This window comes from Nesoenas mayeri, assembly GCF_963082525.1.
Source record: "Nesoenas mayeri genome assembly, chromosome: 5".
Taxonomy (NCBI): Eukaryota; Metazoa; Chordata; class Aves; order Columbiformes; family Columbidae; genus Nesoenas; species Nesoenas mayeri.
In genome coordinates this window covers 6,818,764-6,845,976 of record NC_137548.1, presented here as the reverse complement: position 1 = coordinate 6,845,976, position 27,213 = coordinate 6,818,764, and the positions used below count along the sequence as shown (strand labels likewise).

The 27,213-nt window shown below is 45.6% G+C and overlaps 1 protein-coding gene across 1 annotated transcript in view; it reads right to left on the bottom strand.

The window, feature by feature from the left end:
- Positions 1-27,213, bottom strand: part of PRKCH (protein kinase C eta) — a gene marked incomplete at both ends in the record, with an annotated part of 122,165 nt that overhangs the window by 14,821 nt on the left and 80,131 nt on the right. The window contains 2 exons of the mRNA XM_080345639.1: positions 5,296-5,484; positions 6,421-6,559. Of these exons, the coding sequence (XP_080201765.1) occupies positions 5,296-5,484; positions 6,421-6,559 (328 nt within the window). The remainder of the gene's footprint in view (positions 1-5,295; positions 5,485-6,420; positions 6,560-27,213) is intronic.

Sequence of the window (27,213 nt, the reverse complement as noted above, 5' to 3'; positions counted from 1 at the left end):
CTTCAAAATACATGTTTTTAATCTGCTGCAGGGAGAACAGGTTTTAGTCTCATTTGTGTCCCTAAAATATCCAGCTACAAATGGGGTTGTCTAAGCTTCACTTTTGGAACGGGGATTTCGGTGAGGCCAGAAGTGTTTCAGAGCTCACATTAAGCCTGGAGGTTGGCACACAAATGCCAAGGAACACCCTCGGCTTCAGCAGAATCAGCTGTGCCAGGAGGCCAGAAATGCAGGGTGCAGAAGGCAGAGTAATGCTAAAGGCTTCCTTGGGAGATGCTGATTTCTGGCCCCTGCTGTTAGCTGGCTCTGAGAGTGAAAACAGCTAAATTGCAATTGCACATCCAAGTTTCCAAGCCTCTGAGCCAACCATTGCTACTTCAGATCATCAGTCCATGGAGCAACTCAATAGGCTTAGTCCTTCTCTCCTCATCTGAAACCAGACTTGGAAAAGAAAATCCCTGCAGCTTTCCCTGTGAATTTGCTTCCCATTACACCATCGACTTTTGAGATCCGATTTTCACTGTCTCTCTTCATTCTCCCCTTCGGCTAAGCCTGACTGTGAGCAAGACAGTGTGATTGGATTGCATTTGAGAAAGTCATACATGAAGCGAGGGAAACACGCTGCCAAAATACCACCCCACTTACGGGAAACGAGAGGATTGTATTTCATTTCGCAGTTCACTCAGCTGAGTCCCAAAGCCTCTGGCTGCCTGGAAAGCCACCCTCTTTGCTCGAGCACATTTTGTCAGTGACAATTTACAAACTCAGAACACGGACATGCTGTAACAAAGCAATTTCCTGCTGCACTCACATCGTAAAAGATCTGATGCAGCAATCTCTGCTCTCTGCATGCTCACAACGTTTCTCTTTCACAGTCTCTTCATCATCAGACACCAGTGACTCTGTCAGCTGATGGCCAAGAGTATTTGAAAGAATTTATTTTAAAGACACAGACCCAATAGCTCCTCTGGCATAAACTCCTTGTGACTGCATTCAGGTAGGGCTATGGAGAAACTTTTTGGGAGGGGCAAGAAAAATCAAAGCAAAACTTACATTTAGAATGAGCTGAAGTTGTCTGAATCTGTTCAGCAGCAATCCTCCTTTCCTGCACTTTTTTATGCTTCCAAATCCATGCCCAGTTTAACTTGCTCACACGAGCAGGGGAGACCTCAGTTTGAGACCTTTCGTCCTGACTGGAACCATCGATTCCCAAATTCCCCAGTGACACACAGGTACACAAGTGAGGTTTTCTACTTCCCTCCTCTGGGAGTATCGACTCCAGCAAAATCCTGCTGATTGACACCGATTTAGCTCTGCCTTACTCCTTCCCCAGCTCTTGAGGGAAAATATCAAGGACAAACACACATTAAAAAGGGAAATAGATAAAAACTTCTTTTTTTTAGAGCAGATATTTCTGCTTTCAATTCTAAACAAGGTCCCAGGCCACTGAGGTAGTTTTTGTTTACCTTGGTGCCAGCGCTCAGAAACAAGACAGGAACACCCAGAGACCTAAGTGAGGTCCTAAGGATGTATTTTGGTTATTATCAGGAAATCATAAAGATTAACAGCTTGCAACCTTCAGAAATCCTGTGGTTTCTGATGGTGGGGAAATTGCTGAAGCACAATTACGGTACATGAAAGCAGAACAAAATAACAACACCTGTGAAATGGGTCCTAAAACCTACTATCCTTGTTTACAATGAAGCTCTTCCTGAAGGCAAACAGATCAAGTACTTTCTAAACCTGGATCTACCCTTCATATAGCACCTCTAAGCACCTACACCTAATTGCATCTTCCTGGCAAAAGAATTTGCTTTTAATTTCAGAGCATTGTACCACTCAAGACTAAGCGAATCCTCACTAGTCCCATTCAAGGTTAGGGGCCAGAACTTTTAATGAGGGGATAATCCAGTTATTAAGGCTATTAAGGCCTTAGCCTGCAACACAAGAGACCCCAGGTTTAATTCCCTGGTCTTCCATGGGCTTCCCATACCATGTAATTACTAATAATCACTTATATCACTGCAGTAGCTTAGTGCTCTGATTTTCCAGAGCTCTTGATATCATGGGCTAGAAGGCACTGCTACAGTTGTAAACCAGGGAGTTCAAGTTCAATGTTGGACGCAAACATGGTAGTGATTAGAAGATGCTTATGTGGTACTAATGCTGTATCTGAGAGAAATACTGTTAGCATCAGAATTTCATGAGGAAAAAAAAATTGCATATTTAGCAGCTAGAAAATCAACTGTCTTCCTTCATAATATAGATACAAGAGAATAAAAAAGCCAGGTTCCCCACTCTGTGTTATACCAACACCCCAAAAAATACCAACTAAACATTATCAGTACATTGCAAATATAGTAGCTCAGCAGTGATAACATTTGTTATCATTCAAAGGAAATCAAAGTGTGTGGGTTTCTTCCATTTTAACCCAGAGCCCCAGACAACCTCATGACAGGATGTTTCTGTTAAAGCCAACATGCTCTGATGCATCTACAAGCTCAGGATATGAAAGGGAAGAGGAAACAAGGAGCATTTCTAGTGAAGAACTCTTGAACCCCAAAGCAGCTACTATGACGCCGCAGAAATTCAGGTTGTAGCAAACTACCACTAGTGCTGTAAAATGATGCAAAAGTCACCTCCAGGCAGCAGCCACCCAGAGAACAGAAACACTGAAGAACTGAAGGTCCAGTACAAATTTCATTTGCAACTACCCACTAGTTAATCACAAAGTTCCTGTTGATGCCTGAAATGTCAGCCTTTTCCCCAAAACAGACATCTGATAGCACAGTGCCTCTCTTGAGCAGCATGTGTGCGTTTCAGAGAGGTGGTTTTGTTCTCATTTGGGTTTCAACAGAAATACGTGATACAGCAGACAAGCAGAGTGGCTGGAGAGGAGACCTTTTCCAGGCAAGTAATTGGCACTTGTTAAATTGACTGTGCAGTTTTGGAGACGCTCGGTCAATCTCTATTTAAATTCTTAGCTCCCTCCTCAGTTCTGACCCTCTTTCTTCAGCGCATCTCATAGTGCTGCTGCGTGTTAACCACAGAAGGAAGCCACTGTTAGAAGCTGGGCTCTGCACATGGACTAGAGCAACCCGGGGTGAATGCAGCTTGTGCTGGCTGTTTCTATAGGTTCCTATCAGAATGAGGAAAATAAGCATTCCATCAATAAGAGCCTAAAACATAAATAATATTTTATTATACCCCAAAATTCCTGTTACGCTGATCGTGTATCTGACTACATTTTACCTTCATCTCATACTTCTGTCAGATACCTGCAACTAATTCACTCTGCTATTACTTGTCACTGCAGCAGATAAATTGGCTCAGGCACTCAAGAGTCTCCATCCAACGACACGAATGCTGCTCCAGGAGCTGCAGTAAGTTTGAATTTCATATTTCTTATTTTAAATATGCTGTAGGTTGTTTACAAAACCCAAGAGTGCCTTCAGCATGACAAATGATAACTCCCGAGCACAACCTGTTTCAGAGCACAACCTGTTTCAAAGCACAACCCTTTCCCTCCTCAAGAAGTGGGTTTTATTCTTAGTTGATTTCTGCTGAATTTATTAGATGCATTTTCAGCTACAAAAAGTAATTGCTCAGTCTATATCCAACAGAAACATTTCAGCAGAAAACTCCCACATTCTTGCTACTAAGGATCTGATGAAAATAAACTGTCCTCTTTCGTTTTAAATGGTCTCATCATTCATTAACCCATTTCTGTGAGTCAGTGCTCCACAAGTTCTTATAAATTACTATCTTATCCAACTATTTCTTTGGCCCTCTATTACCACACTAGTCAGTAGTATCCAGTCTTAAATGCATCTTTGTTCACAATGCTTTAGCAAGGAAAGGAAATACTCCTCCTCTCTCCAAAGGGTGCTTAAAGATACTAAGTCATTTGGTCAGGGGCAGTAGTAAGTCAGTGGCAGAACAGCCAAGTTAGGTCTTCTGACTCCTGGGTTAACACCCTTGTCATTTAATCACCTTTTCATTCATTACAGTAAAGCCAGGGAGTTCCAGTGCACCGGGTACTGTTTGTACATGAACAGCCTGACGTCTTAAAAAGCTTCATTTTCATGTCACAGGCAAAGAAAGTTGTGAGGCACGTGGATAAGAGAGCTCCTGGGAAAATGCAGGAATACATGGTAGAACAAGGACTAGGTGTAGCCAGCAACAGCGCTCCTCTAACCATTTGCTGTACAGCCCCTTTTTTTTTTAATCCCAAACACACAAAAATCAGAAAACTGTCTTTGTATGCAGGCAGACGACAATCCCTGGGCGTGCCTGGTATTATCAACAGTCAGAACAAAGTATTACCATGAAGACTTCACTTCTTCACCACTCCAGCCACATGGAAATCATATGGTCACTACTGATTAAATACCGTGTATCAAACACTGGTTCTGTTCTGGAAGATTACCATATATAGTGCTGGTTTCGGCTGGGATAGGGTTACGTTTCTTCCCAGTAGCTGGTGTAGCACTATGTTTTGGATTTAGTATGAGAATAATGTTGATAACACATTGATGCTTTAGCTGTTGCTTGAGCAGTCAAAGACTTTTCAGCTTCTCATACCAGCCTGCCAATGAGAAGGTAGGGAGTGCACAAAAGGCTGGGAGGGGACACAGACAAAACAGCTGACCCCAAGTGACCAAAGGGATATTCCAACTATATGATATGCTCAGTATAAAAGGTGGGGGAAGAAGGAAAGAAGGGAGGGAATGTTCAGAGTGATGCTATTTGTCTTCCTAACTAACTATTACAGGTGATGGAGCCCTGCTTTCCTGGAGATGGCTGAACACCTGCCTGCTCGTGGAAAGCAGTGAATGAATCCTTTGTTCTGCTTTGCTTGTGCGTGTAGCTTTTGCTTTACTTACTAAACTGCCTACCTCAACCCACAAGTTTTCTCACTTTCGCTCTTCTGATTCTCTCCCTCATCCCACTGGAGAGGAGTGAGCGAGAGGCTGCGTGGTGCTTAGCTGGGGTTAAACCACGACAGTTGTAAATCATTAAGTCAGAAGGGGAATACCCAGACACGCAGACATGTACACACTTTGCTTGCCAAGTTGGCTGCTTAACTGTATAAAGGACATAACTATGCAAACACACCTAAGTGTGGCAGGATTTCTTTTTTTTCTGTTTACCCTTAAATCCAAGATAAGAAAAAGGTCATGGTAACTGTGATTTCCGAGTACCCATAAACCAGCCCTGTTGGGTTTTTTTTTTCGCTAGATCCAGGCTGAAGAAAGACAGGACAGAGAAAAGCAAATGGCCAATGGAACTCACTGCTTTGAGGATTGCCACTGCGTCCTGCTGGAGCCACGTTGGATAGACGACTTCGTCATTCAGAATGGCCTCGAAGAGGTCGTCCTCATTCTCCGCCTCAAAGGGCGCATGGCCACACAGCATCTCATACAGCAGCACGCCCATGGCCCACCAGTCCACGTCAGGGCCATACAGCATCTCCTGCAGGATCTGAGGAGGACATGGGAAAGACATATCAACCCTGAAGCCTCTTAAATAGAGCAGGTGAAGAAAAAGGATTTGGAAACATTAATGCAGAAGTTCTTGCTATGTCCAAACAGCACTCTCTCTACTAGGTTGGCTGTATGTCCAGGAACATAGAGGTGATCTCAAGCTGGGAACCCCCAGAGCAACACAAAGGTACATCAGATGCATTAAACAAGGGCTGAACTAACCTGGCTGCTCACAGGGTGTCTCGGGAAACAAACCTTTAGAAATTATGCTGGGGTTTAGCAGGAGGAGAAGGGACAGTTCAGCAAAATGAGCTGAACTCAGAAGTGGCAGAGCAGCCACGTATGGGAGCTTGTACCACTGTTTCCTTGTCTCTAGGAAGGAAACACTTACCCAGCCCCAAAGACAAGGCTTTCAGCTGGAGTCAGGAAGGAGGATGAGTGTGTGCGAAGGGCACAAACACCAACTACAGACAACAATTCAATGGTCTTGAAGATGGATCTGAAACCTTGTCAGAACAGCATCTGGAGGGCATCTGTTCCTTAAAGAGGTGTTTGTTAATTTTGTAGTGAGATTGGGGAATGATAGGGAAGGAGATGAAGCAAAAAAAGGATCAGGAAGATGAAGAAGAATTCAATCTCCTTTGAAATCAAACTGGGCCAGTATGTGCCTGTCAAGATTTTTGCAGCTATGCCTCCATTTCCTAAAGAAAAATATAGGCTTATCTTGGTGCCTGTAGCAGACTGAAAATTTAGTCATGTTTTGCTTTCACATGGGACTGATAATACAAGCATGCACCTATGAGTAAACCTTGTACCCAACAGTCAAATAAGGTGTAGCTAAACACACCAGAGAGTACACTTGCTACTCCAAAGCTAAGGTATGCTTTTCATATGGTAACCAAGTTTTCCTGGCCAAAAGAAAGGTTTCCTATACCTCTGGAGCTATGTAGTCTGGTGTACCACAGAAGGTGGCTGTGGTAATGCCATCGTGAATGCCTTCTTTGCACATTCCAAAGTCTGCCAGCTTGCAGTGACCCTCATAGTCCAGCAGCACGTTGTCCAGCTTCAAGTCCCTGCAACGAGAATTGTTCATCAAGTCTCTACATGCTTGCAGCAGCCTCAGCACAAGTAAAGGCAGCGTCCCAGACCTCAGCAGCTTAATCTGTAAACTGGACAAGCCTCATCATCATAAAAAAATAAACAGAAGTCATGCAGGAGGGGTTTTCTTTTGCTTCATCTCTTACAAAAGGGAGGGAAGAACAAACATCATTCTGCCGAACTGCATTTAATATGGGCAGGTGCTACATGAGTTTGCCCACATGGCTCTCCAAACACACCACAAGCCTGGCTGGCAGAGCTCTTGCTCATTTAGCTCTGGGACTCACTGGGGCAGAGGTTGGTGTCAAATTGCGTAAGGAGGTTATGATGCAGCAAAATGAACACACCACATGGGATGTGCTCTGATTCAGCAAATCATCGTGCTGGGAGCTCGCGATGAGGCCGAGGAGGTGTAAAAAGCCTCTTCAGAGGGGCAGCAGATCCCCTCTTCTCCTGAGGCTTGAGGGGTAAAATCCCAGACTTCCCTGGATCCAAGCAAGCCTGACTGAGAAACCCCACCTGCAATGTTATCCAAGCTAAAAAGAAACTCCCTGTCAACACCACATGCCCAAGGTGAACCTTCAGCCAGCATGGCATACCTCCACCATAAGGCAAAGTCTTAAAAGTCCTCCCAGGTGTATGGATTGTATCAGGACTGCACTAATGTAAGAAGAGTATGGCCCCTGTAGTGCTCATGGCAGTGGGCACCTCCTTGTCACTATCACAAGAGACCCGCAGCCAGATGCCATTCTGTACAAGCTGCAGAAAGGCACATTTTCCAGTACGTGACCTCTAACAGCCCAGGAGCTCCTCATCAAAAGCAGCGCCGCCACAACGACAGGGCCCTAACAAAGCTTATCAGCTTGCCTGACCTTGAGATTGCCCCAGGGAACAGCCTTCAGTCAGCAGTGCTGTCAGGAACGTGACCAGAAAGCACGGGGTCATCTGCAGACTTGGGCAATGCCTTCCTGAAAATACTGACCAGATCACAGCACATCTGGCTTTTCAGCTGCCAGACAAGCTATGGGCACCCTCACAGATGGAGGAAAAGAGCTATGATGGGAGCTCTGTGCAATACAAATAGGTCACGTTCCTTTTTTGAACCATCTCAGGTATTGGTCCTAGAGTTGCACAGAGCCCTCACAGCAGCTCTGGGGCAGGGAAGTGTTGCTATTGCTATTTTAGTGAAATGGATGACAACTTATAGGCCTAGACAGACCACTTTTGAGATCATTCAGATGCCCAGTTAAGGATCAAATAACTAAATACTCTATGGGTCTCAGGGCCCTCCATGCTAGAACTTAGAGTCATTTTACCTTCTGGTTGGACATGTATTGCCCTGGGAAGGGAGAGTAATGGGGAGGGTGGTAACATAGCTGGTGGCATGACCATATCAATATGAAAACCTGTGGGAGACCTGAAACCTGAATTCAGCTTGATCCTGTTCATCATCCACCTATGACCTTAAAGAGGAAATCAGGTCGTCAATTGCCGTGTTTTGCATTGGCATTTCTACAACCCATACTATCCCTGGAAGCCTCTCTGGAACTTGAGATGGCTCTCCCTCAACTTCCCTGTTGCAGTGGAAAGATCACTGACGCATTGTGCTAGACAATCAGAGCCACATCCTGTCCTGAAGAGAAAAGACAAAGTATTATTAGCCTGCTGAATGGATGGGAAAGCAAGGGGTAGAGGTTAAGAGATTTGCTCGTGTTCCCCAGAGACAAGACTAAGCAGCAGCTTCCTGAGTTCCAGCTCCGGATCTTTAATCACAAGGATCATACATCCTCTCTCTGACTTTAACATGGCATTGCAACACAAGCCAGCAGAAACCCCTCTATAATGATGCTGCCCTTCCCAGCAGGCCCACCAGCTACCGGTGGCCATTGAAATCTGTGTGCTGAGGACAGTGCCCATGCCTGTCTTACAGTCCAGAGTTAGCTCTGGGTGGGATGCTCAGCAGAAGACACTTCTTTTTTCCCTTTCTGAGATTCAAAAATGGCTGCTAAGGCATCTGGGCAAAGGCGCATCTTGGAAGGGCTTTAGACGAGCACAGTGAGAGGCATTGTACGTGCTCGCCCATGACACTACACCTTCAGCGGCAGTTTACAGCCAAAGCTCCTATTGCTCTTCCCTGTGGTTCCTGGCAGAGCAGGGAAGCCCTCCAAGCATGAAGGCAGGCCTTGTTTCCAGGAATCTGCAATGATGTGCTTGAAACGCACAGTTTAATCTTGGCTCGGTTTTAAATGCACCAAACACCTTTTCAGCCCTGGGCAGGCCTGACTGATGGAGGGTGCCCCTAAAAGTGGGATTGAAGGGGAATTTTAGTGAACCTGTTTGGAGATACCCCTTCAGACTTCCTGTCACTCCCCTAAACATCTGCCACGTCCTGGCATGCTTTGGGAATACCTCAAAATACACCTTATACCCGAGCCAGCAGAAACACAGTCACGTACATTGAGTGAGAAGGTTACAGTCCCTCATGGAGGGCCTGAGGAGCAGAGGCAAGACATAGCTATGAGGCAGGGCCAGCTCTGCAGACCAGCTCACCAGGCACCGGGCCACTTCTCAGCCTCTGCCCCACAGGACAGGCTGCAGAAAGCCCAAAATCCCTGCCAGCTGTATCACATGCAATGCTCGTCATCAGGAAGGTAGGAGATTCTGCAGGTGCAAGTCCTTTCAGTACTTAAAATGGGCCATTAAGAGAGATGGGGGCAGACTTCTTAGCAGGGCCTGTTGTGATAGGACAAGGGGTGATGGTTTTAAACTAAAGGAGGGGAGATTCAGGCTGGAAATGAGGAAGAAATTGTTGGTCCTGAGGATGGTGAGAGCCTGGCCCAGGTTGGCCAGAGAGGTGGTGGATGAACCATCCCTGGAGACATCCCAGGCCAGGCTGGACGGGGCTCTGAGCAACCTGAGCTGGTGAAGATGTCCCTGCTCATGGCAGGGGTGGCACTGCATGAGCTTTGAAGGTCCCTTCCCACTCAAACTATTCTATGATTTTATGAAGAGCACTCTGTGCTTGCTGCATCCTCCCAGAGAGTCTCTGTGTATGTAATGGACATTAAATTTTAAACCTCTTGCTGAGCAAGTACAGTTTTAACTACCCAAGGCAAACCTCCAGCCCTTGGCTTCTCTATACTGCACGTTAAACCCATTAAGAGTGACTGTTGTCTCCTCCTGCAGTTGAGACACCACCTTCTCCTGACTTCTTTCCAGCAACATGAAATCCAAAACTTGCGTTTTCTATTTTCACATAACCTGTAACAGGAAATTAATCTGCTCTCACTTGCTCAGGTGCTCTGGCTACATGCAGATCATTTTAGAAGAGGACCTCCCATGACCAAAAAAGACTTCTCGATGCTCTTTGCTTGGCAAGGCCACAGAAGATGGCCTCACACATCCCTCCTAGAGCAGGTCTGGTGGGTCAGGACAGTGACAGGCTCCGCCACGCGGTTCCTCTGGAGCCTGCTCCTTCCAGCTGCCCCGTAAGATAAATCTCTGGGAAAGCTGTGGTTTGGTCTCGTGTTTAATCATTTGTCTCAAGCGATCGCAGCAGCTGTAAGCTCTGTACTAGCTGCTCGACGTTGACAGGTCTCCCCACGCGTCGTACCCCGTGAACCAGCACAGCCACATGAGAGGAAAAACACTGACAGGTTTCTGAGATTTACAAGGAGCTCTTCATTTTTGCAGTAAGGATTCCGGGAAGCTGATGAAACTGGAAGCCACCCAGCTCAGAATGCCCAAATCTACCTCATTTCCTTAATACTTGCATTTTCCATTCAATATTTTTAGCAGCTCGATGAAGCAATAACGGCGGAGAGGGTTTCTAAGGTCCTGCTGAAGCTCTGCCTTTCACTGGCAAACCTCCCCTGGAAAACCGGCTTCAGCCTGGCTCAGAAAGGCAGCCTTTGTCCTCACAGGCAGCCACGGCACATCGGCTTAACGGTCTCGGTTTAGTCTAGACCCAGAAGAAATGACAAAATGAGCTGCTTCAGCGTCACTTGCTGGAAGAGGAGTTTTTTCTACACATCTGCTACTTGAGTTTAACATTTGTAAAAAAAAAATAAATACATATATATACATTACAATTGCAGATGATCTGCTCACTTTCTGAAGCATCTGTCAAATGCGATTTCCCTGCACCAGGGAGTTTTGCCAGTGAATAGGTGTTATACATGTACCCACCACTTGCTCTGCTTAGATCATCTCACTCGTGATCTAGAAACTATATTTGAAAGGATGAGGTTTTATTTTTGGTTTGTTTTTCTTTTTTTCCCTCTTTGGTTTTACCACCCTGGAAGGGCTGCACTTGCAAGTAAGGATCTTTTTCTTTGCAGAAACTGGTTTCCAGTTTGAACTGCCTTGGTTTGAGGTTCTCCCAGGTTTTGGTAATCTCAAAGGTCCAGTTTAAAGCTCATAAAGGCCTGCTGTTCCCGTCTCAATGCAAATCATTTAGTCATGAAAGATGTAGGTATAGAGCAGTGGGAGCTGCCCACAAACGTAGGTGTCACTAATGCAATACTCCAGTCAAATGTTAAAAATAATGATATAATAATAAAAAAATATATATACACACAATTAAAAATAAAATCCCCAAACCTGGAACTAGCTAAATGAATAATTTTGGCATTTCTGAAAAGGAAATACTCGCTTTTTCAAGTATTCAGCATGCAAGGCCATTCAGACACTCTTTTGGAAACACCTTTGGGGTGAGCAAATGTGCAATCAAACCCCCTTTGCAAGTGGGGAGTAGATCTTGATTTTTCTCCACCTTTTCTGCTGAAGTCATTTTACTTCATAGAAATACTGAAATCTTCATCAGGACGGGAAAAAATGTGTTTCTACTGCCTGCTCTGGTAGCAATGCAATACACATTTCCAACTCCTGCTCCAGTGAAACTCTAAACTATTTTTTTGCGAAATGAAGCAACTTCAGAGGAGAATGAAAGATGTACAATCTGCAGAATAGCACAGTTGGTAAGACACTTACCAAGGAGGCTGGATTTTCCAAGTTGGAGGCCTTGTTCCAAATACAGTTGACAACAAATTTAAACCAGTATTTTGATTAAATAAGGAGGAGAAGAGATGGAAGTCTCAGTTTTATGTATAGCTCTAAATACTCATGTGAAGCTAATATCATTTCCTATTTTCCTTTGTATTCACGAATAACAGCCAATACAGAGTATTTTATGTTACTTGAAAACAACACTCTCTTGGACTTGCCAAAAAATAATGTTGCTTTACAGAAGCTCTAACAATTATTTTGGGCCCACAAAATCTGAAACAATCTTCTGTCTTTCTTTCCACACCACATTATGGACACTCAGTTTACAAACTCAAAGCAAATAATTACTTTCACAATTCCATTCCCACCACCTTCAGATGAGGGACCTCCAAGTTTTGTTCCCGAGATTTCATACCACTTTGAGAATAAAAGCTATTTCCAATCCTGTGTGCATTGGGTTGCAGACAACACCCTTAAAAAGTCCTTCATGGAAAATGGTTCACATCTCCCACATTTTTCCTAATAACAACCCAACATTATTTATTTTTATGGTCAAGTAAGTTTTTATAACCAAAAGCTCATATTCGCACAGCACCAAGGAAGAGTTAAGCAAGTTTCCTAAGCAGTGGTAAAGCTGCGTGTCAGCATGCAGCAGTAAATACAGGCTAAAAACGACACCTGCAATATATTCTCCCAGAGCTCAGACATAAAAACCCAGGTTGAACTGCTGATATTTGCCTAGTTGCTACCACATCTTCAGGGTAGGGGGGAATATTGAAATCACAAATGAAAGAACAGGTTACTGGCCTTTGCAACAGGAAGCCACAAAGCAGAGATCAGGAAGAGATTGAGCTGCACTGAGCTGGAGAAAACCAGTTTGAAATCCTGAGTTTTGCTGCCAAATAATAGGACAAGCTGTTGTTTCCTTCCAGTCTCGGAGGCTTCCTCTAATCACAGAATCATAGAATTATTTGGGTTGGAAGGGACCTTCCAAGCTCACCCAGTGCCACCCCTGCCATGAGCAGGGACATCTTCACCAGCTCAGGTTGCTCAGAGCCCCGTCCAGCCTGGCCTGGGATGTCTCCAGGGATGGTTCATCCACCACCTCTCTGGCCAACCTGGGCCAGGCTCTCACTACCCTCATTGTAAAAAATGTCTTCATCATTTCCATCCTGAATCTCCCCTCCCTTAATTTGACTCCTGTCATACTTTAACAGGGAAAATCAGGATAGCTGGAGCTTACAGAAGGCAGCCTCTTGGGTGCAGAACAAAGTGAAAAAACAGAATTAAGACTCACTGTTGTCACACAGCACATAACGAGTGTGTAGCCACTCACATCACTGCTTAGGTCTGACAAGCTGAGGTGGAAAGTCCAGTTTTATGTGCCCACAGCTTCATCATGCAACTCCCAAACCCCATGGGATTTAGTCCACATGCTCTGTCCTTCCAGGCAGTGCACAAAGTAATGTCAAAACATAACTTCAACTCCTTGTTTTCTTGAAAAACTTTCTCCTAGGTAAAGGAATTTTTTTTTTCTAGTTTCCAATCAACTTCTGAGGTGCAAACCCATCGAGACCACCGGCATGCACACAGACACCCAGGTGTACCGCAACTTGCAGTGCAATGTAACTGGACAGAAACGAAAGGAAGATCTCTCCAGGTATTTGTAATTCAAAATTACCAGAAAGTAGGAATGAAATATAGTAAGGTGCCCTCTGCACTGTCTTAACAGCCAGAAGTTGTTTTCAAAATCTGACCATGCTTAAGTATTTAGGGACTGTAAACATAGCTAGACTGAACTGCATTTCTCAGAAACAAAGCAAAAGCAGAACTGTGACATAACAATTCAAGAATCCAACTCAGACCCAGGATAAGTGGTATAAGCAAGTGAAACTGTACTGCAAATTAAGACTCACTGCTATAGCAATGTCCTTGCTGGCTGCTTTGTGCAGCCATGGGACGCAGAGGAGGCTCGTGGGGTAGGTCAATCCCACAGGCAGCTCAGTGCCTGAGCAGTTCTCCATCCAGGAGCCCAGTAGCATTCCTGGGGACTTTATGGCCTCATCCTGCCACAGCACATCCTACAGACCCCACAGAGAGCTGCGGAGGGGGAATGTGGCAGAATATAACAGAGCTTCACAGCTTTCCTCTGCTTCACCTAACCTACCCAAGCTGGCACACAGAGTACAAACCTCTGTGCCCATGGGTTAAGATAAAGACACCAAGGATCACAGCCACGCCACCTCTAAATCAGGCTCCACCTCTCTTGCAGACACCAGGATGGCGGAGTGATGCAACATGCACTCGTGTTCGGGGTCAGACACAAAGCCAGAACACATGGCTGAACTTCTCTGAAAACTGACACCAGAAAACACATCCAAGGACCACTCTGGAGGGAAAGAAGGCTGTTTGAGTTTGTGCAAGGGAGAGGGAGATCCTCCAACCCACCTGTATCTGTGCCCTTCAGTATGGCCAAAGGCATTCTGTATCAGTCATACGCACTCACGTGGATAAGTCTGATTAAGCTTTAAAATACATTCTTGCTCTGTTGCTTGGGCTTCAGACTAAACTCTGTTGGCAAACATTTATATCCAGAAGCGCTCTGCCATTCCATTTTAATTGTAAAGTCAAGCAGCCCTTCAAGCCTAAAGACAAGTTTCTGCAAGCCATCCGCCCGGGTTAAGGCAGCACCATGGGTGTTTTGGTGGAGATGGGCTGGAACCCAGCGGTGCTGGCTCCCCATCTGCCCGACCCCTTCCCCTCTCTGGAAGCTGGTTCCCCAGACCACATCAAAGCACCAGTCCCCTCCCAGAACTTCCCAGGGCTGCTGCTCTGGAGATAAAGCGGTGCCCAAGGCGTTGACTTCTCTTACGGTGAAGAAGTTGGCATCAGCCAGGACCCAAGACCTCTTTTGAAGGTCTGAAGTGCCAACAGTCCTGCCTCCCCTCCCTCTGGGCACTTTAGAAAAGCGTCTGTGGAAGCTAACACACTTACCAACATGATTTCACTGAGATGAACAGGCATGATTCATCCTCCAGTTAAATTAGAGTGGCAGGTTAAAGTATACAGGCATAGACCAAAAAACCCCTTGGCATACCACAACAGATAATGACCAAGTCTCCACCTTGTTAGTGGGTCTGAACCCAAGTGGTACAGATCCAGTGGGACCCCATGGGTGCCTTGAGTCCTGTCAGAGTTGGATACACCTATAAGCTTCCCCTTTACTATATGCATGTCAGCTGTAAGAGCCCTAATGATAGTTTTCAAAGGCAGCTTTACAAGGGCAAAAAGACATTCTTGTGAAATGGGGCAGCTGAGAGCTTGAGCCATTACTGCTGAAACACAGACGCGCTGGAGATTGCCACGTTGGAATAATCCCAATGATGGTGCAACACATACATATTTATATGTCCACATTTGTGTGCGTACATTTTTATATATATATATATATGTATATATATGTGTTGTTTGCTGTACTTTTATGTGGCATTCTGGTCAAGAAGGAGGAGTTACACTTCAGGTATTTCCCCAAATCCCAGAGCAAACGTCCTCCCATTTATAGCAGGAAGGAGAGAGATGGACAGAAAAAGGCTTCGTGTCCCACTCTTGATATGCACGCCACGCACTCCCTCTCTGGATGAGCAGCCAGCCTAGTCCTGTGACAGATTCCTTGGTCCCACTGGGCAGCAACACAGGAATTTGCTGGCCCTGAAACATCACTCGCTGAGTTGCTCTCAACAGAGCTTCTATTTTACCCTTGCCAGAAATAGAGGGAAAGAGAAAAAAAACAACAACAAACAAACCACAACGCTTCTTTTTCTGAGTGTCCTTGCCTGAAGTCTTCCGAGAAGGCGTACAACCGGCTCCAGACCCAAATGCACGGACAAGAATCAGGTGTGGACTTAGGACTGACAGTGCCAAGAGAGGTTAAAAAGTGTAAGCCTATTATGTCACCTTGACAAAAATAGACTCAACTTTGATTCGAAACCCGATACAGAAATTAAAATGAAATCAGGCTTGTGCCTGTGGTGCAACATGGTCTCAGTGCTTCAAGGTGGAGTGAAAGTTATCCAAGATTAACCATCGCCGACTGCCCTCAGCCCACCACACAGCTGCTCGAAGGCCCTGTCCCAGCTCCGAGCTGTCCTAGTAGGACCGAGGCAGGACTGTGTTGCTGAAAAGGTTGTTCTTTCCCTCAGCATGGAGTGACATGTCCTCATTTCACCACCGTGTGCTACTAAGCCTGCCCTGGGGGAATTAGACAGTAGCTCCCACCAAAGCGACCTCCTGCGCTCTCACTGCTCATCTCACAGCTGCTGTGAAATCCACCCTCCCCACACTCAGAGTCTTAGGAGGAGTGTTTCAGTCCTGGAAATAACAAAAAGTAAAACTAAAAGTTGCTGTATCCATCACGATCACGTGTGCAGACTGCCTCTGGGAACAGCTTGGGCAGCAAACCAACCTGTGCCAGCACTCATCATGCCAGTGGGGCTTTGTGGTGAAGAAGACACTTCTGCATTGAAACCTGTATGTCTAGTCAGGCAGACTTCTCCATACTCATCCGATAGGTATAGCGCTCACTTTACTCTGAGCCTGATCCTGAACCCAAGGAAATCAGCTGAAAAAGACCTGTCAGGTTCAGTCCATTTTGGATTAAGTTCTTAGAAAAAAAAAAAAAAACAAACAACAACTTAACCTTATTAAAGCTCTGAGTTACAGAACCAGATCTATAAAGCTGTGGCTATAGGTGCTCATCTCCTTTCTATAAGGGAATGAACGAAGCTGAAGGCAAAAGTATTTGGTACTTTGAGACGAGATGTTTAAAAGCACTTCTCTTTGGCCTGTAGATTTCCACTGCCAAATTTACCATTAACTTTTCAAAGAGCAACACCGGGGCTTTTGAAAATCCCACCATCTGCACTGAATTTCTAAGCACACAGCAAAAGAGTAGTGCTAGGGACACAATGTGGGCACAAAACACATAGGAATCCCAGTACTGCGCAGGAGGGGGTGCTGCCTAGCCCCACTTGGAACAAAATTTAAATATATTTCCTAGGAGATGCTGCCTTGAGAGCTGTTTCTTAAGAAACCAATACCATCACTGATATCATTGATCCTCTTTTTTTCTAAGATTCTGGTGATCCTGCAGGCACGCAAAGTGCTTTCCTGACTGCTCTGATCTCTCTGCTTCCTACCACAGCACTCACACAGCAGCAGTAAAATCAGATGGAGGAGGTATTTGTAGAAGCCAAGCAAATGGGTCATTATCCCACGGTTTAATTTCTCATTTCATGTGGATTCCTGTTGCTATTCATCCATTACAGTGATTCACCCAGGGCTGTGTGAAGCCCAAGTGACCTGGATAAGCAGGGCAGAGCTGGGTGAAATTCCTGGCTGGGCACGTCCAGCTCTCTGCAATCCCGCTCCCACTTCTGGGGTCTCTTCCCAAGCTGCCAACAGGGACAAACTAGACCCTGTGTTCCACCCCAAAAGCCACACGGGCAGCAAACAGACCCCAAACTGCCCATGAACAATGCTGTCTGTTTTTGTGCCTGTGTCACATCTGGCATTTAACCCATGGGTCTCTTAGGTCAGGACTCCCTCTCCAGCTAGCAGAGGGAGATGGGTGCTTTCCCAAGTTCAGCCCCTCTAAAATGTGACTCACCAGCTGGAAAGGCCATTTAAATTCACAAATTAGGCACCTTAGCTGTTTGCCTAATTGCAAGAAATGCAGAAGCAACTCAGATCAGGAGTCAATCAATGCTCAGCTGACATGGCTATGATGCACAGAAAGCTGCCAGCTCCCTTGTTCCTGTAATATATGAAACAAACGAATCCAAAAATGAAAACAAGCCTTGCCTTAACTGACCCCATCTAGAAAAAGGACAAAAATGGGACCTGAATGAGCAAGGTCTCTCTTTACACTGCTTGCCCACGGATCTGTCAAGTCCCTGCATGCGATGCATTGTGACCCATCTGGCATCACCCCAGTCTGCAGCAGAGCCCTTCGGACTATGCAGGAGGATACCCAGGGGCACCACGTGTCTTTAGGAACATAGCTCGTGGCATGACTCAGCTTTCTGCAACACCATGCTAAAAGACTGTTTTCCAGCCCAAATACTACAGCCCTTCCTCCACTAAACAAGCCAGCCCCTCCATGGGCACCTACAGTCACATCCTTGCAACGTGAAGAATCAGCGCCCATTCCTTTCATCATGCAATACACAGAGTATCAGCTCTGGGGGGGACAACTGGGAAGCTTGCTTAATGGAAGCACAAGCGGTATTTTCAGGACAGGAATGGGAATAATGACTAACACTGGTGCAGGGCAAGCTCCAGCTAAGGTGGAAATTTGGGGGTGTTACCCACGAGTAGCATGTGCCTTTCAGTTGGCTGAGTCAGAGTCAGTTCATGCTCTGACTCTGTGTGTTCACTCTTCTTTCCAGGCCCAGGATACTTCGCTTACTGGAAGGTACCTCCTGCAACAGCTATTCTTAACTCACTCATTTTCAGGCCAACACCACAGACTACAGGACTCCGGGATTTACTATTTTAACTGGGGAAGATCTGAAGCTGTCAGGTCCCTCCCACTTACGCAGGTCTTGACAATAGGCTTGATTTTCTTGATTATAAATCCCTTTCTGCAGGAAAAAGACACCACAAACCCCCACTGAAACTTATTTCTAATCTAGGGAGACAAGAAGCAACAAGCAAACCAGACAGAAATCTTTGCTCAGAGGGGTGATGGCACCACACCAGATCAAAACACAGAATTAAAGACTTTGTATCTAAACCTCCCATGTTTACACAGGCCAGAATTGCACAACAATTGACATTTTCTATCACAATACAAAAGTCAGTCAACTTGGAAGACAAGATGGTTTTCAAAAGACTCCTTGTCTGTGCTTCCTAAAGGTACACCCAGGTGACATCTAAAGCACATTGGTTTTTAGCTCCTGTCCTCATCAAAGTTTAGCACACTGCACCTACAAGGCTATATTTTTAATTTCTGGCAGGAAAGCAGTTCTTAATGTTATTGACAATTCCAGCGGGTTCAGACATCAAGTACGTCAAACCCATCTAGACAGTCAAGTGCCGCCACTCTCAGACTAGGCTGCTGTTTTCAGATACTCTCCCCATGAATAAATAATTGATTAAGGACTAATGGAAGACCACAGAGGCTCAGGGAAAGCAGAACAACTCTTTACAACCCTGAGAAAAAAGAACAAAAAGTGAAATATTTTAATTTTAACATGCCGAAATGCATCACCCACAAAAGATATATCAAGCGAATTCCTGGAATTGTTTTAGAGAGGCCATGCAGACAAGAAGCAGTAGATGATTTGCATCCTCTCTGCACTTTGGGGACACAACACACATGTGATTTATCTGTCACTCATTTCTGTTCTCAAGCAGACTTCACAATGCTTCACTTTCTAAATGGTTTGCAAACCTCTTTATGATTTTACATGATAAATGAATTCACGGGAGGGTTGTGAGAGCTGAGAATGCTGCGTGGAGGATGGTGGTGTGGGTGCTGCAGCATACTTTGTGCTAGACTGTAATAGGAAAGCAACCACACCATGACAAAGCAGCAACTTTCACATCAAGATTACAACCATGTGCATTGGGAATTAACTTTTAAATGCAGGGTTACTTTCACTTCCCACCCCACATTGTCCCTGTGATGACTTGGGCAGCACTACAGTGAGACGAATACAAACCCAGCTTGATTCCTCAAGCCAATTCCTTAATTTTGTACTACCGGTTTTGAATCTCTGCATTTCCATAGCACATGATACTGTCTCCAGAGCCACCCCTGCTACCTGTAACTCAACCCTTGGGCATGGTTTTCTGCCACCAGACCAAGTGCTTGCTGCCACTCCTGGCACTGCCGGCAACGTTTGCCATGGCTGGAATGACTCCAAACAGAAAACACCCAACAAGAAGACAACAGCCTCTCATTCCCCCCAGCAACCACCACACACTCCCAGCACGGCTCTGCCCCACAGCTCATCTGAGCTTCAGGGACCAGGCTGAAACACTTGCCACTGCTCATCCCCACATGAGCCTGTACAGCAGATTTCTTTGCCAAGTGCTTCTCCACCCCAGCTTTGTATCTCAAGGCAAAAATGCTCCTCAGCCCAACCGCTCTGGTGCCCACATGACACCTTCATACCACAGACGTCAGAGCTCGGGCACTGGTGACACATTACTCAAACAGGCAGTGACTTGCTGTTAAACCCAGCAGCCGAGGAAGCAGAGCTCCCCTTTGTCCTCGGCTGCCCTGGGCAGCTAGAGCTTTTTCTGGCACCTGATGAGCAACCCTATGGCTTTTACCTCATGTGCAGAAACAAGAGAGAACATGAATTTCAGCTTAGCTTCTTCCTGAATCTTTAAAGGAAAGGATTCAGATTTAGCACTGGCCAGCTGCTAAGGTGCCAGCAGGGCTGTTTTATATAAGCTAAGACAGCAAGGTCCCTCTTTCTGGTGATTTATAGCTTCTTCTCCAGCAGCTTGACCACATTGCTTTCCAACCTGAACCTGCTCTTCCATGCTCTGTCCCATCCATGCTTTTTGGGGCAGCGAGGTTGCTGCATGTTGGGCCGGCTCAGTGCCCTGCGGAGAGGTACAGTGATGATGGGGGAATCCAGAACTTCCCCATGGGCTACAACCAACCCCAGCAGCAAGAGGAAGGCCCTGTGCATGGCACAGCTGCAGCCTGAATCCTCAGCAGAGGACAGCACTTCACATTAACTCATGTTACAAGTAGTTATAGGAACAGAGAGACTTCCTAGGTCATAGAATAGTTTAGTTTGGAAGTAACCTGTAAAATTCATCCAGCCCAAACCCCTGGTCATGAGCAGGGACATCTTCACCAGCTCAGGTTGCTCAGAGCCCCGTCCAGCCTGGCCTGGGATGTCTCCAGGGATGGGGCATCTACCACCTCTCTGGCCAACCTGGGCCAGGCTCTCACCACCTTCAGTGTAAAAAAATTTCTTCTTCATGTCCAGCCTGAATCTCCCCTAATTTAAAACCATCACCCTTTGTCCTATCACACCAGTCCCTGCTAAGAAGTCTGTCTCCATCTTTCTTATCGGCCCCTTTTAAGCACTGAAAGACTGCAATAAGGTCTTCCCGGAGCCTTCTCTTCTCCAGCTGAACACCCCAACTCTCTCAGCCTGTCCTCCCAGCAGAGCTGTTCCAACCCTCTAATCATTTCTGTGGCTCCTCTGGCCCCTCTCCAACAGGTCCATGTCTGTCCTGTGCTGAGGGCTCTAGGGTCGCTCTGGCCAAGCTGCATGGTGGCTCTCTGTGGTGCTATCAGCTGCCCCCTGTCCGCCTCCCCAGGATTTCACCTGGCTCATGTCCTCCCTATCACACTCCATGCTTTTTGCCAAACTCCAGTTTATTTGCTTGTATTATGCAGCCCCCTGCTCTGCAGCACTGTCCCCTTACCCAGGCTGAGCCGTTCCTAGGATCTAATACCGCTCAGATGAGCAAGCAATCCTCCCTGCCTCTATGTTAGCCATGTATTGGCCTGTTTTTGGTATAAACCACAGATTACTCTGCGACTTTCTGGCACCCACAATCCACATCATCAGCCCGTGAGTGGGATGGGCCATATACGCATGAGAGCGCCCGGGCAAAACCACAGAAGGGTTAACCCTGCAGCGGGCTGGGAAAAAACGCAACCAGTACAGAGGGCTCTCAGAGGAGCCGGAGGCTGTGACTCAGCCCAGGAGGGGCTGCACAAAAACACGGCTGCCAGTGAGGCCCACAGGAATTTCTTTAGGGAGATTCTTCCCCCAGAGACAGGCGAGGGAAGGCGCCTCATCTTCCCCATCATGGAGCGGATCTGGTGACTGCCCTGCCAGGAGGGGAACTGCTATTGTCCGGCAAATTGTTTCCAGTCTGGCTAAAAACGGGATGACAGGAGACTAATTGCTTCACTGGAGAAAGAAAAAAAAACAGAAAACCAAAACAGTCTGGAGTGACTGAATTATTTTGTAGACTGTTGTTGTTTGGGTTTGTTTCCATCCTGGCTTAACGAGCATTAATGACTTCAGTTGCAGGAGGATAAGGGAAGGAAAGGCATTAGGGTGAGACAACAATCCGCACAGACATCTCTGCCCAGCACACACTTCTGCCCCAGACACCTCTACAGCCATGCTGGCAAGAGGGCATCACGTCCATCTGTCCATCTCTCCTTCCTCTAGCTCATCAGAATGAGGAGGGTGGCTGAGAGCAAAGGGAAACGTTAAGTTTTCCTTTTTAATCTGTCTGACTGGAAGCGCCAGCCTTCCCACAGCTCAAATACTTTAGCATGTTAGCTATGCTTGGCAGCGCCTCTAGAAAAACGGCCATCCCTTCTCAGTGGCAGGGAAACAAAGGGAAAATGTCCCAAAAGAGCAGATGCTCCAGGAAAAAGCAGTAAAGCCCATAGCCTGTAAAATAAAGTTTGCTTGTTTTGTTGGCAGAAGTGACACTGAAACTTCTGAGACTATTTCTGGTATCTGGAGAGATAGAATTAAACCTAAAGCCAAGACATGTAATTAATGTTGAAATTCTTCCTTACATAACAGTGCCTGGGACAGAGCCAAACACTTGGCCGATGATCCGAACAGCCAACACAGGCCAAGGAAAAGCCTGTGAGCAAATGAGTGATGCCTGTGTTATACCCTCTGCCTACAGGGAGCTTCAGGGAATTAGGGATCAGGAGCCTAAGGGAATTGTGTGTGTTCACATCTACTCTACTGATGGACAGCCATCTTCTAACTGGATGCATCTCTCAGGCAACGGGAGAACAGCCTAAACTGCTCCAAACCACAGCAAAGCCTCAGCAAAGACACAAGCAGAGCCAAGTCTTGGCAATATTAGGAGCTTCCCTGGAGAAGAGCTGGAGAATTTCAGCATGAGTCTGGTTGTAAGAAAGTGAAGAGAATGTAGGGAGGGCTCTGGCAAACAACTTCAATTAACCTGTCCTAGACATGATAGAACATGGAGATGCCTGATACTCTATGCCATAGTTAACTAGGTAAGGTATGCCAAGGTAACTAGGCCTCCAAAAACTATCATTCGACATCCCCTCCCTTTCATACATCCCCAGTCCAATGTCAGCTTACTGGTTCATGGCAACAGTTGGAATTTGCTGTCTCCAGAGATGCCACCGGCTGATGCTGGGAAGCAGCATCCAACAGCTTTGGTAGGACCTTCTCCTGACTGCGCTGTGGCTTGGGGAAAGCTATAGCTCCTGAAGGACCCCAAAGGCAGCTGTGACTGAAGACCATGAAGTGTGGTAAATGGAGCAAGTGGCCAGACAATTTTCCATTAATTTTATCAGTGAAAACACCTGTCTTTCTCCCTGGGGCTATCTCTGTTAGGGTAGCCACTAATTTGAGTGACCAGGGCAATTTCTTTAGATCAAAAGAGTGTAGAGGGATGTGCAACACAGAGACTCTCCACTCACGAATCAGACTGCAGCCCACTCAAGCCACAGACGTCTTGTGGCTTTAGCGTTCGAAAGCTGATTTCAGTTTGCTCTGACTCCTTTCTAAAACATCATGATTTCCAACAAGAAGCACTGGTTAGTATTGCCTTTCCGAAAGCAGATAGGAAAATATGTTTCAAGTAGCTCATTCACAGACAAAAGCTATCTAACAGACATGGTGCAGTAAGGGCTTATTTGGGCATTTTCTCTTCGTGTAGGCATAGAGAAAAAAAAATCATGAGTTCAGGTATGAGTTACACTAGTCCAATCTCAAACCTACCACCAGCAGATTGGCTGCCATCAATTGGCCATCATGACTTTGACATCAGCTCTGCAGTTCAAGGCGTAAGTTGGACCAGCTGAACCTTCGCTGACTTGCGGCATCCCAAGCAGTGTACAGGAGATGGAGAACCCTCCTGACCTGGCCATGGGGTTGCCCTGGCCCCAAAGAGACCCCAGTGGGAGCAGGACTAGCAGGACCAGCTCTTGCTCCATGCCCCATGCTGATGAAAGGGCAGAGCAGCCGGGCAGCGCCGTGCTCTGACCTTTGCGGTGGGTGGGCTGTCTCTTCGGGAGCTTGGCCAGCTGGCAAGAGTAGGAGCAGCTCCTTGGCTTTCTCATTTATCAAAGCTGGGCAGAGAAGCAAGAAGCAGGAGCCAGCTGCCAAGATTTTTGCTCCCTTCTGTGCTTAACAGTGGCTGAAGGCAGAAATTCTGGCTGTGAAGGTGCTGTTTGGCCACCAGGTTTCAAACTACTAATTTGAGAAGAAGTGAAATGGGGAGCTCCCGATAGGAAAAATGGTTACAAAACAAGAGGCAAAACTTAAGAGAAGGGGCATGCAATGGCAAGGGCTAAATAGAGTTGTTAAGATTGTGTTAAAATCCTCAAAAAATAGATGAGCATACAATTCCTCAACTTACAGTCAAGACATACTGACAAACAGAAATACGAAGCACACTAATTCAGCTTTTAGGCAAAAGTCAATAAGGACACAGGACCTTGCTACATTTTCAAACTCAGGTAAATGTCAAAAGGAACGTAACCAGATCCAGAGAAGGGAGGAGAAAACCCGAAGCCCGCATGTTAAATGTCACACAGCAGCTCGGACTCTAACGCAGGTACTACAGCGCCTGTGTGCCGAAATGTGCTGCAGCCTTGATACAGCAGCACACACGGGCTTATTTAAAAACCCATGAGCAGTTTTGAAGGGATCAGTTCCTACCACCCCTTTACCACACAGGTTTGCACATGGAACAATTTCCTCCTGCTGTCTTACCCAGTGCACCCCGCTTTTCCCAATTTCTCCCTCCTCTGTCCCCTCCTGCATCCATGTCCTTTTCCAACACAACAAAGAAGCCATGACCCACTTCAACAGGGCACCACGACACTGCTGCCTTCCCTGAAAGTGGCGTAGATCAGAAATGGTTCATATGCAAACACATCTTTATTGGATGGATTTTGCCATGGCAGGATGCCTGGATCAGAGATTTGGCTAGTAAGTAACCCCTCCTAGTTGGAAGTAATTTTCCTGATTCAGGACCAGTTCTCTGTTATGCTGCCAAGAGATTTGTGGAAGCGGCTCTAGATGTTAACAATAAAATGTGCTTGTGAAAATCTAGTTGATTCAGAAGACATCAGCCCAGAGCGTGGAGGATCTCTGTGGTTTTGAATATATCCCACCTTGTACATGGTTGAGACTTGAAGGCTTGCTCCTGTTTCCATTGTTGTCAGCTGGAATACTTCCACCTGCTTTAGTGGAATAACAATCAGGTAACACGACTCGGAGACTAAATTGTGCCTTTAGGCACAGCCTCATAAAATGGGAGGTTCTTGATCCTATTAACAGCAAAGGTGCTGTGACTCAGAGGCCAAAGGATGAGTAATGCTTTCCCCTTGCTCCAGACTTTGCAATTTGCACCCTGCCCTGCACCAGCAGCCGAATACAAGCCCCAGCACTGTCCTGCCCCGGGTACCACTGGCAGAAGACAGAATTTTCTCCCACAGAAATTTTGAATTGTAAACCACACAACTATTACTGCAGGGTTACCATGTAAGAGCTGAAATTTTTCTGCAATCGTTAACAGGGAGCTGATGACTTTGAACTAGAATCTGAAGACAAAAGTGTTTCAATTGCACCATTGGTATTAAAAGTTGCTGGGTAACTTAAAAAAAAAAAAAAATCCATCTGTTTGCATGAAGAACAAAATGGCATAAAGAACAAAATGTAAACACTGGGACTATTGACCAAGGAAACATCAGGTGCTGATGCTGCTACAGATAAAAGAATAAGTCAAATTCTCCCTGGATAGCTACAGCAGTTGCTGCAGGCCAAGTATGTCAACAATACTGATTTTCTCATTGTCTCCCTTACATATATAGCAGCTTCACCCATTTCAACATGTCATGTTGCAAGAAATCTTCCATTTCAGCACGTCGGAAGGAGCAGAGGTAACAGCATTTTGTTGGCATAATCTTTGCTTTAAACAATTGTACAAAACATTCATTAAAGTTGACTGAGACCTTTTCCTTGGGTATATATATATATATATGTGTATATATATATATATATATATATATGTATATATATATATATATATATGTGTATATATATATATATATATATATATCTCAGGCTCCCTAATGCTAACTCGGGGACCATATTCTCTGACAATAACATTGAAAGCTTCCTCGATTCAAGGTGGGTACAAAGATCAGCAAAATGACTGGATTAATGCTGGGCAATTCTAGATATTTCAGAGGAAAAGCTTTCAAAATTGGGTCCTTAAAATCACAGGCCTGAATGCCCCTGATATCAGGAACGTATTAAAAGTCAGATAAGCAGTTCTGGCTAAAAAGGTAGCAATAATACTTAGGGGCAGTTTTAAAAAATAAATCTTCCATAATGTCCTAAAATTTATTTCAATTTTTATTTTTTTTCCCTCTCATGGCCTTCATGCCTTCAAAAAAGAATGAGGAGGGCAGTAAAGGCAGAAAAATGGTCTTTTTGTAGAAAAGTTTCTCAGTTTCAGAAGTAATAACTTGAATATTCTCAGGTGCTTTGGGACTTAAAGACCGTCTAATTCTGGGCTTCTTTCTTTAAGAACTTGGCTGTAATTGTTGCACGTACTTATTTCTAAAATTGCATCTGCACGCTTTCTAATTGTGAAATGCCTCCATAAGCACGTATTAGTCAGAACGCAAGTCATGTCTAATCACTTATCCCCTCTACGGATTAGCAGTATTGCTTATTTTTATTGCACCAGTACCAGAATTCCCAACTAACACCAAGCTCTCATTTCAAACATTCAGTAAATTAGGGTCTGTGCCTGTAAGAGCGTAGTACACAAGCTGTTACATGCAAATGTAACAACTACACCAAACAAGAAGAGTGAAAGTACAAGGGACTTGCTTTTTGGTACATGTTATCCAGCCTTGGGGTAGGTGAATGGACAAGACAGACTCTTGAGGCCCCTTCGAGCTCTGGATTTTAATGATTTATACAAACTCATTATGTGCAGGGTTTGCAGGTTTCAAATCAATCCCTTTAAATAGCCATAAAGGACAAGTAGACACTAGCAGAGCCAATAACTTCTGTAGGCTATTCAGTAGTCCTTAGTCATGTGGAAAGTTGCATTAAAGTTCGCAGACTATATACAGTGGAGTCAATGGGGCACAGAGATCTGATACGTGGATCTCAAAACAGGACTGCTCTTCGTAAGCATAACTGTAAATCGGGACTAAACTGTCCTGCACGGTGACTGATTAAACATGACATGGAAACGTGAGAGGCTGGGGTTTTTTTCTCTGCACTTTCCATCTGATCAAGTGCAGAGAAACACCACTTTAAACACTGCATGCCAGAGGCTAGAAAAGAGCCCAGCTTGCAAGCCTGCAACAACCACATCTGAGTGGAAAGCAATGAGGAAGATGCACTGTCTAGGAGCACAAATCAGTCCACACGAGCTGTTGACTGTCAGATAAGATAGCCACAGACATTACTACACTCCTGACCCTAAGAGAAATCCCTTTATATTTTCTACAGCTGAATGAAGCTCTCCCAGAGGCTCCAGCATAAAAACTTCTCTCCTGCACTAAGCAGTTGTAGGGACAGGGCTGGTGGTACGCTATTCT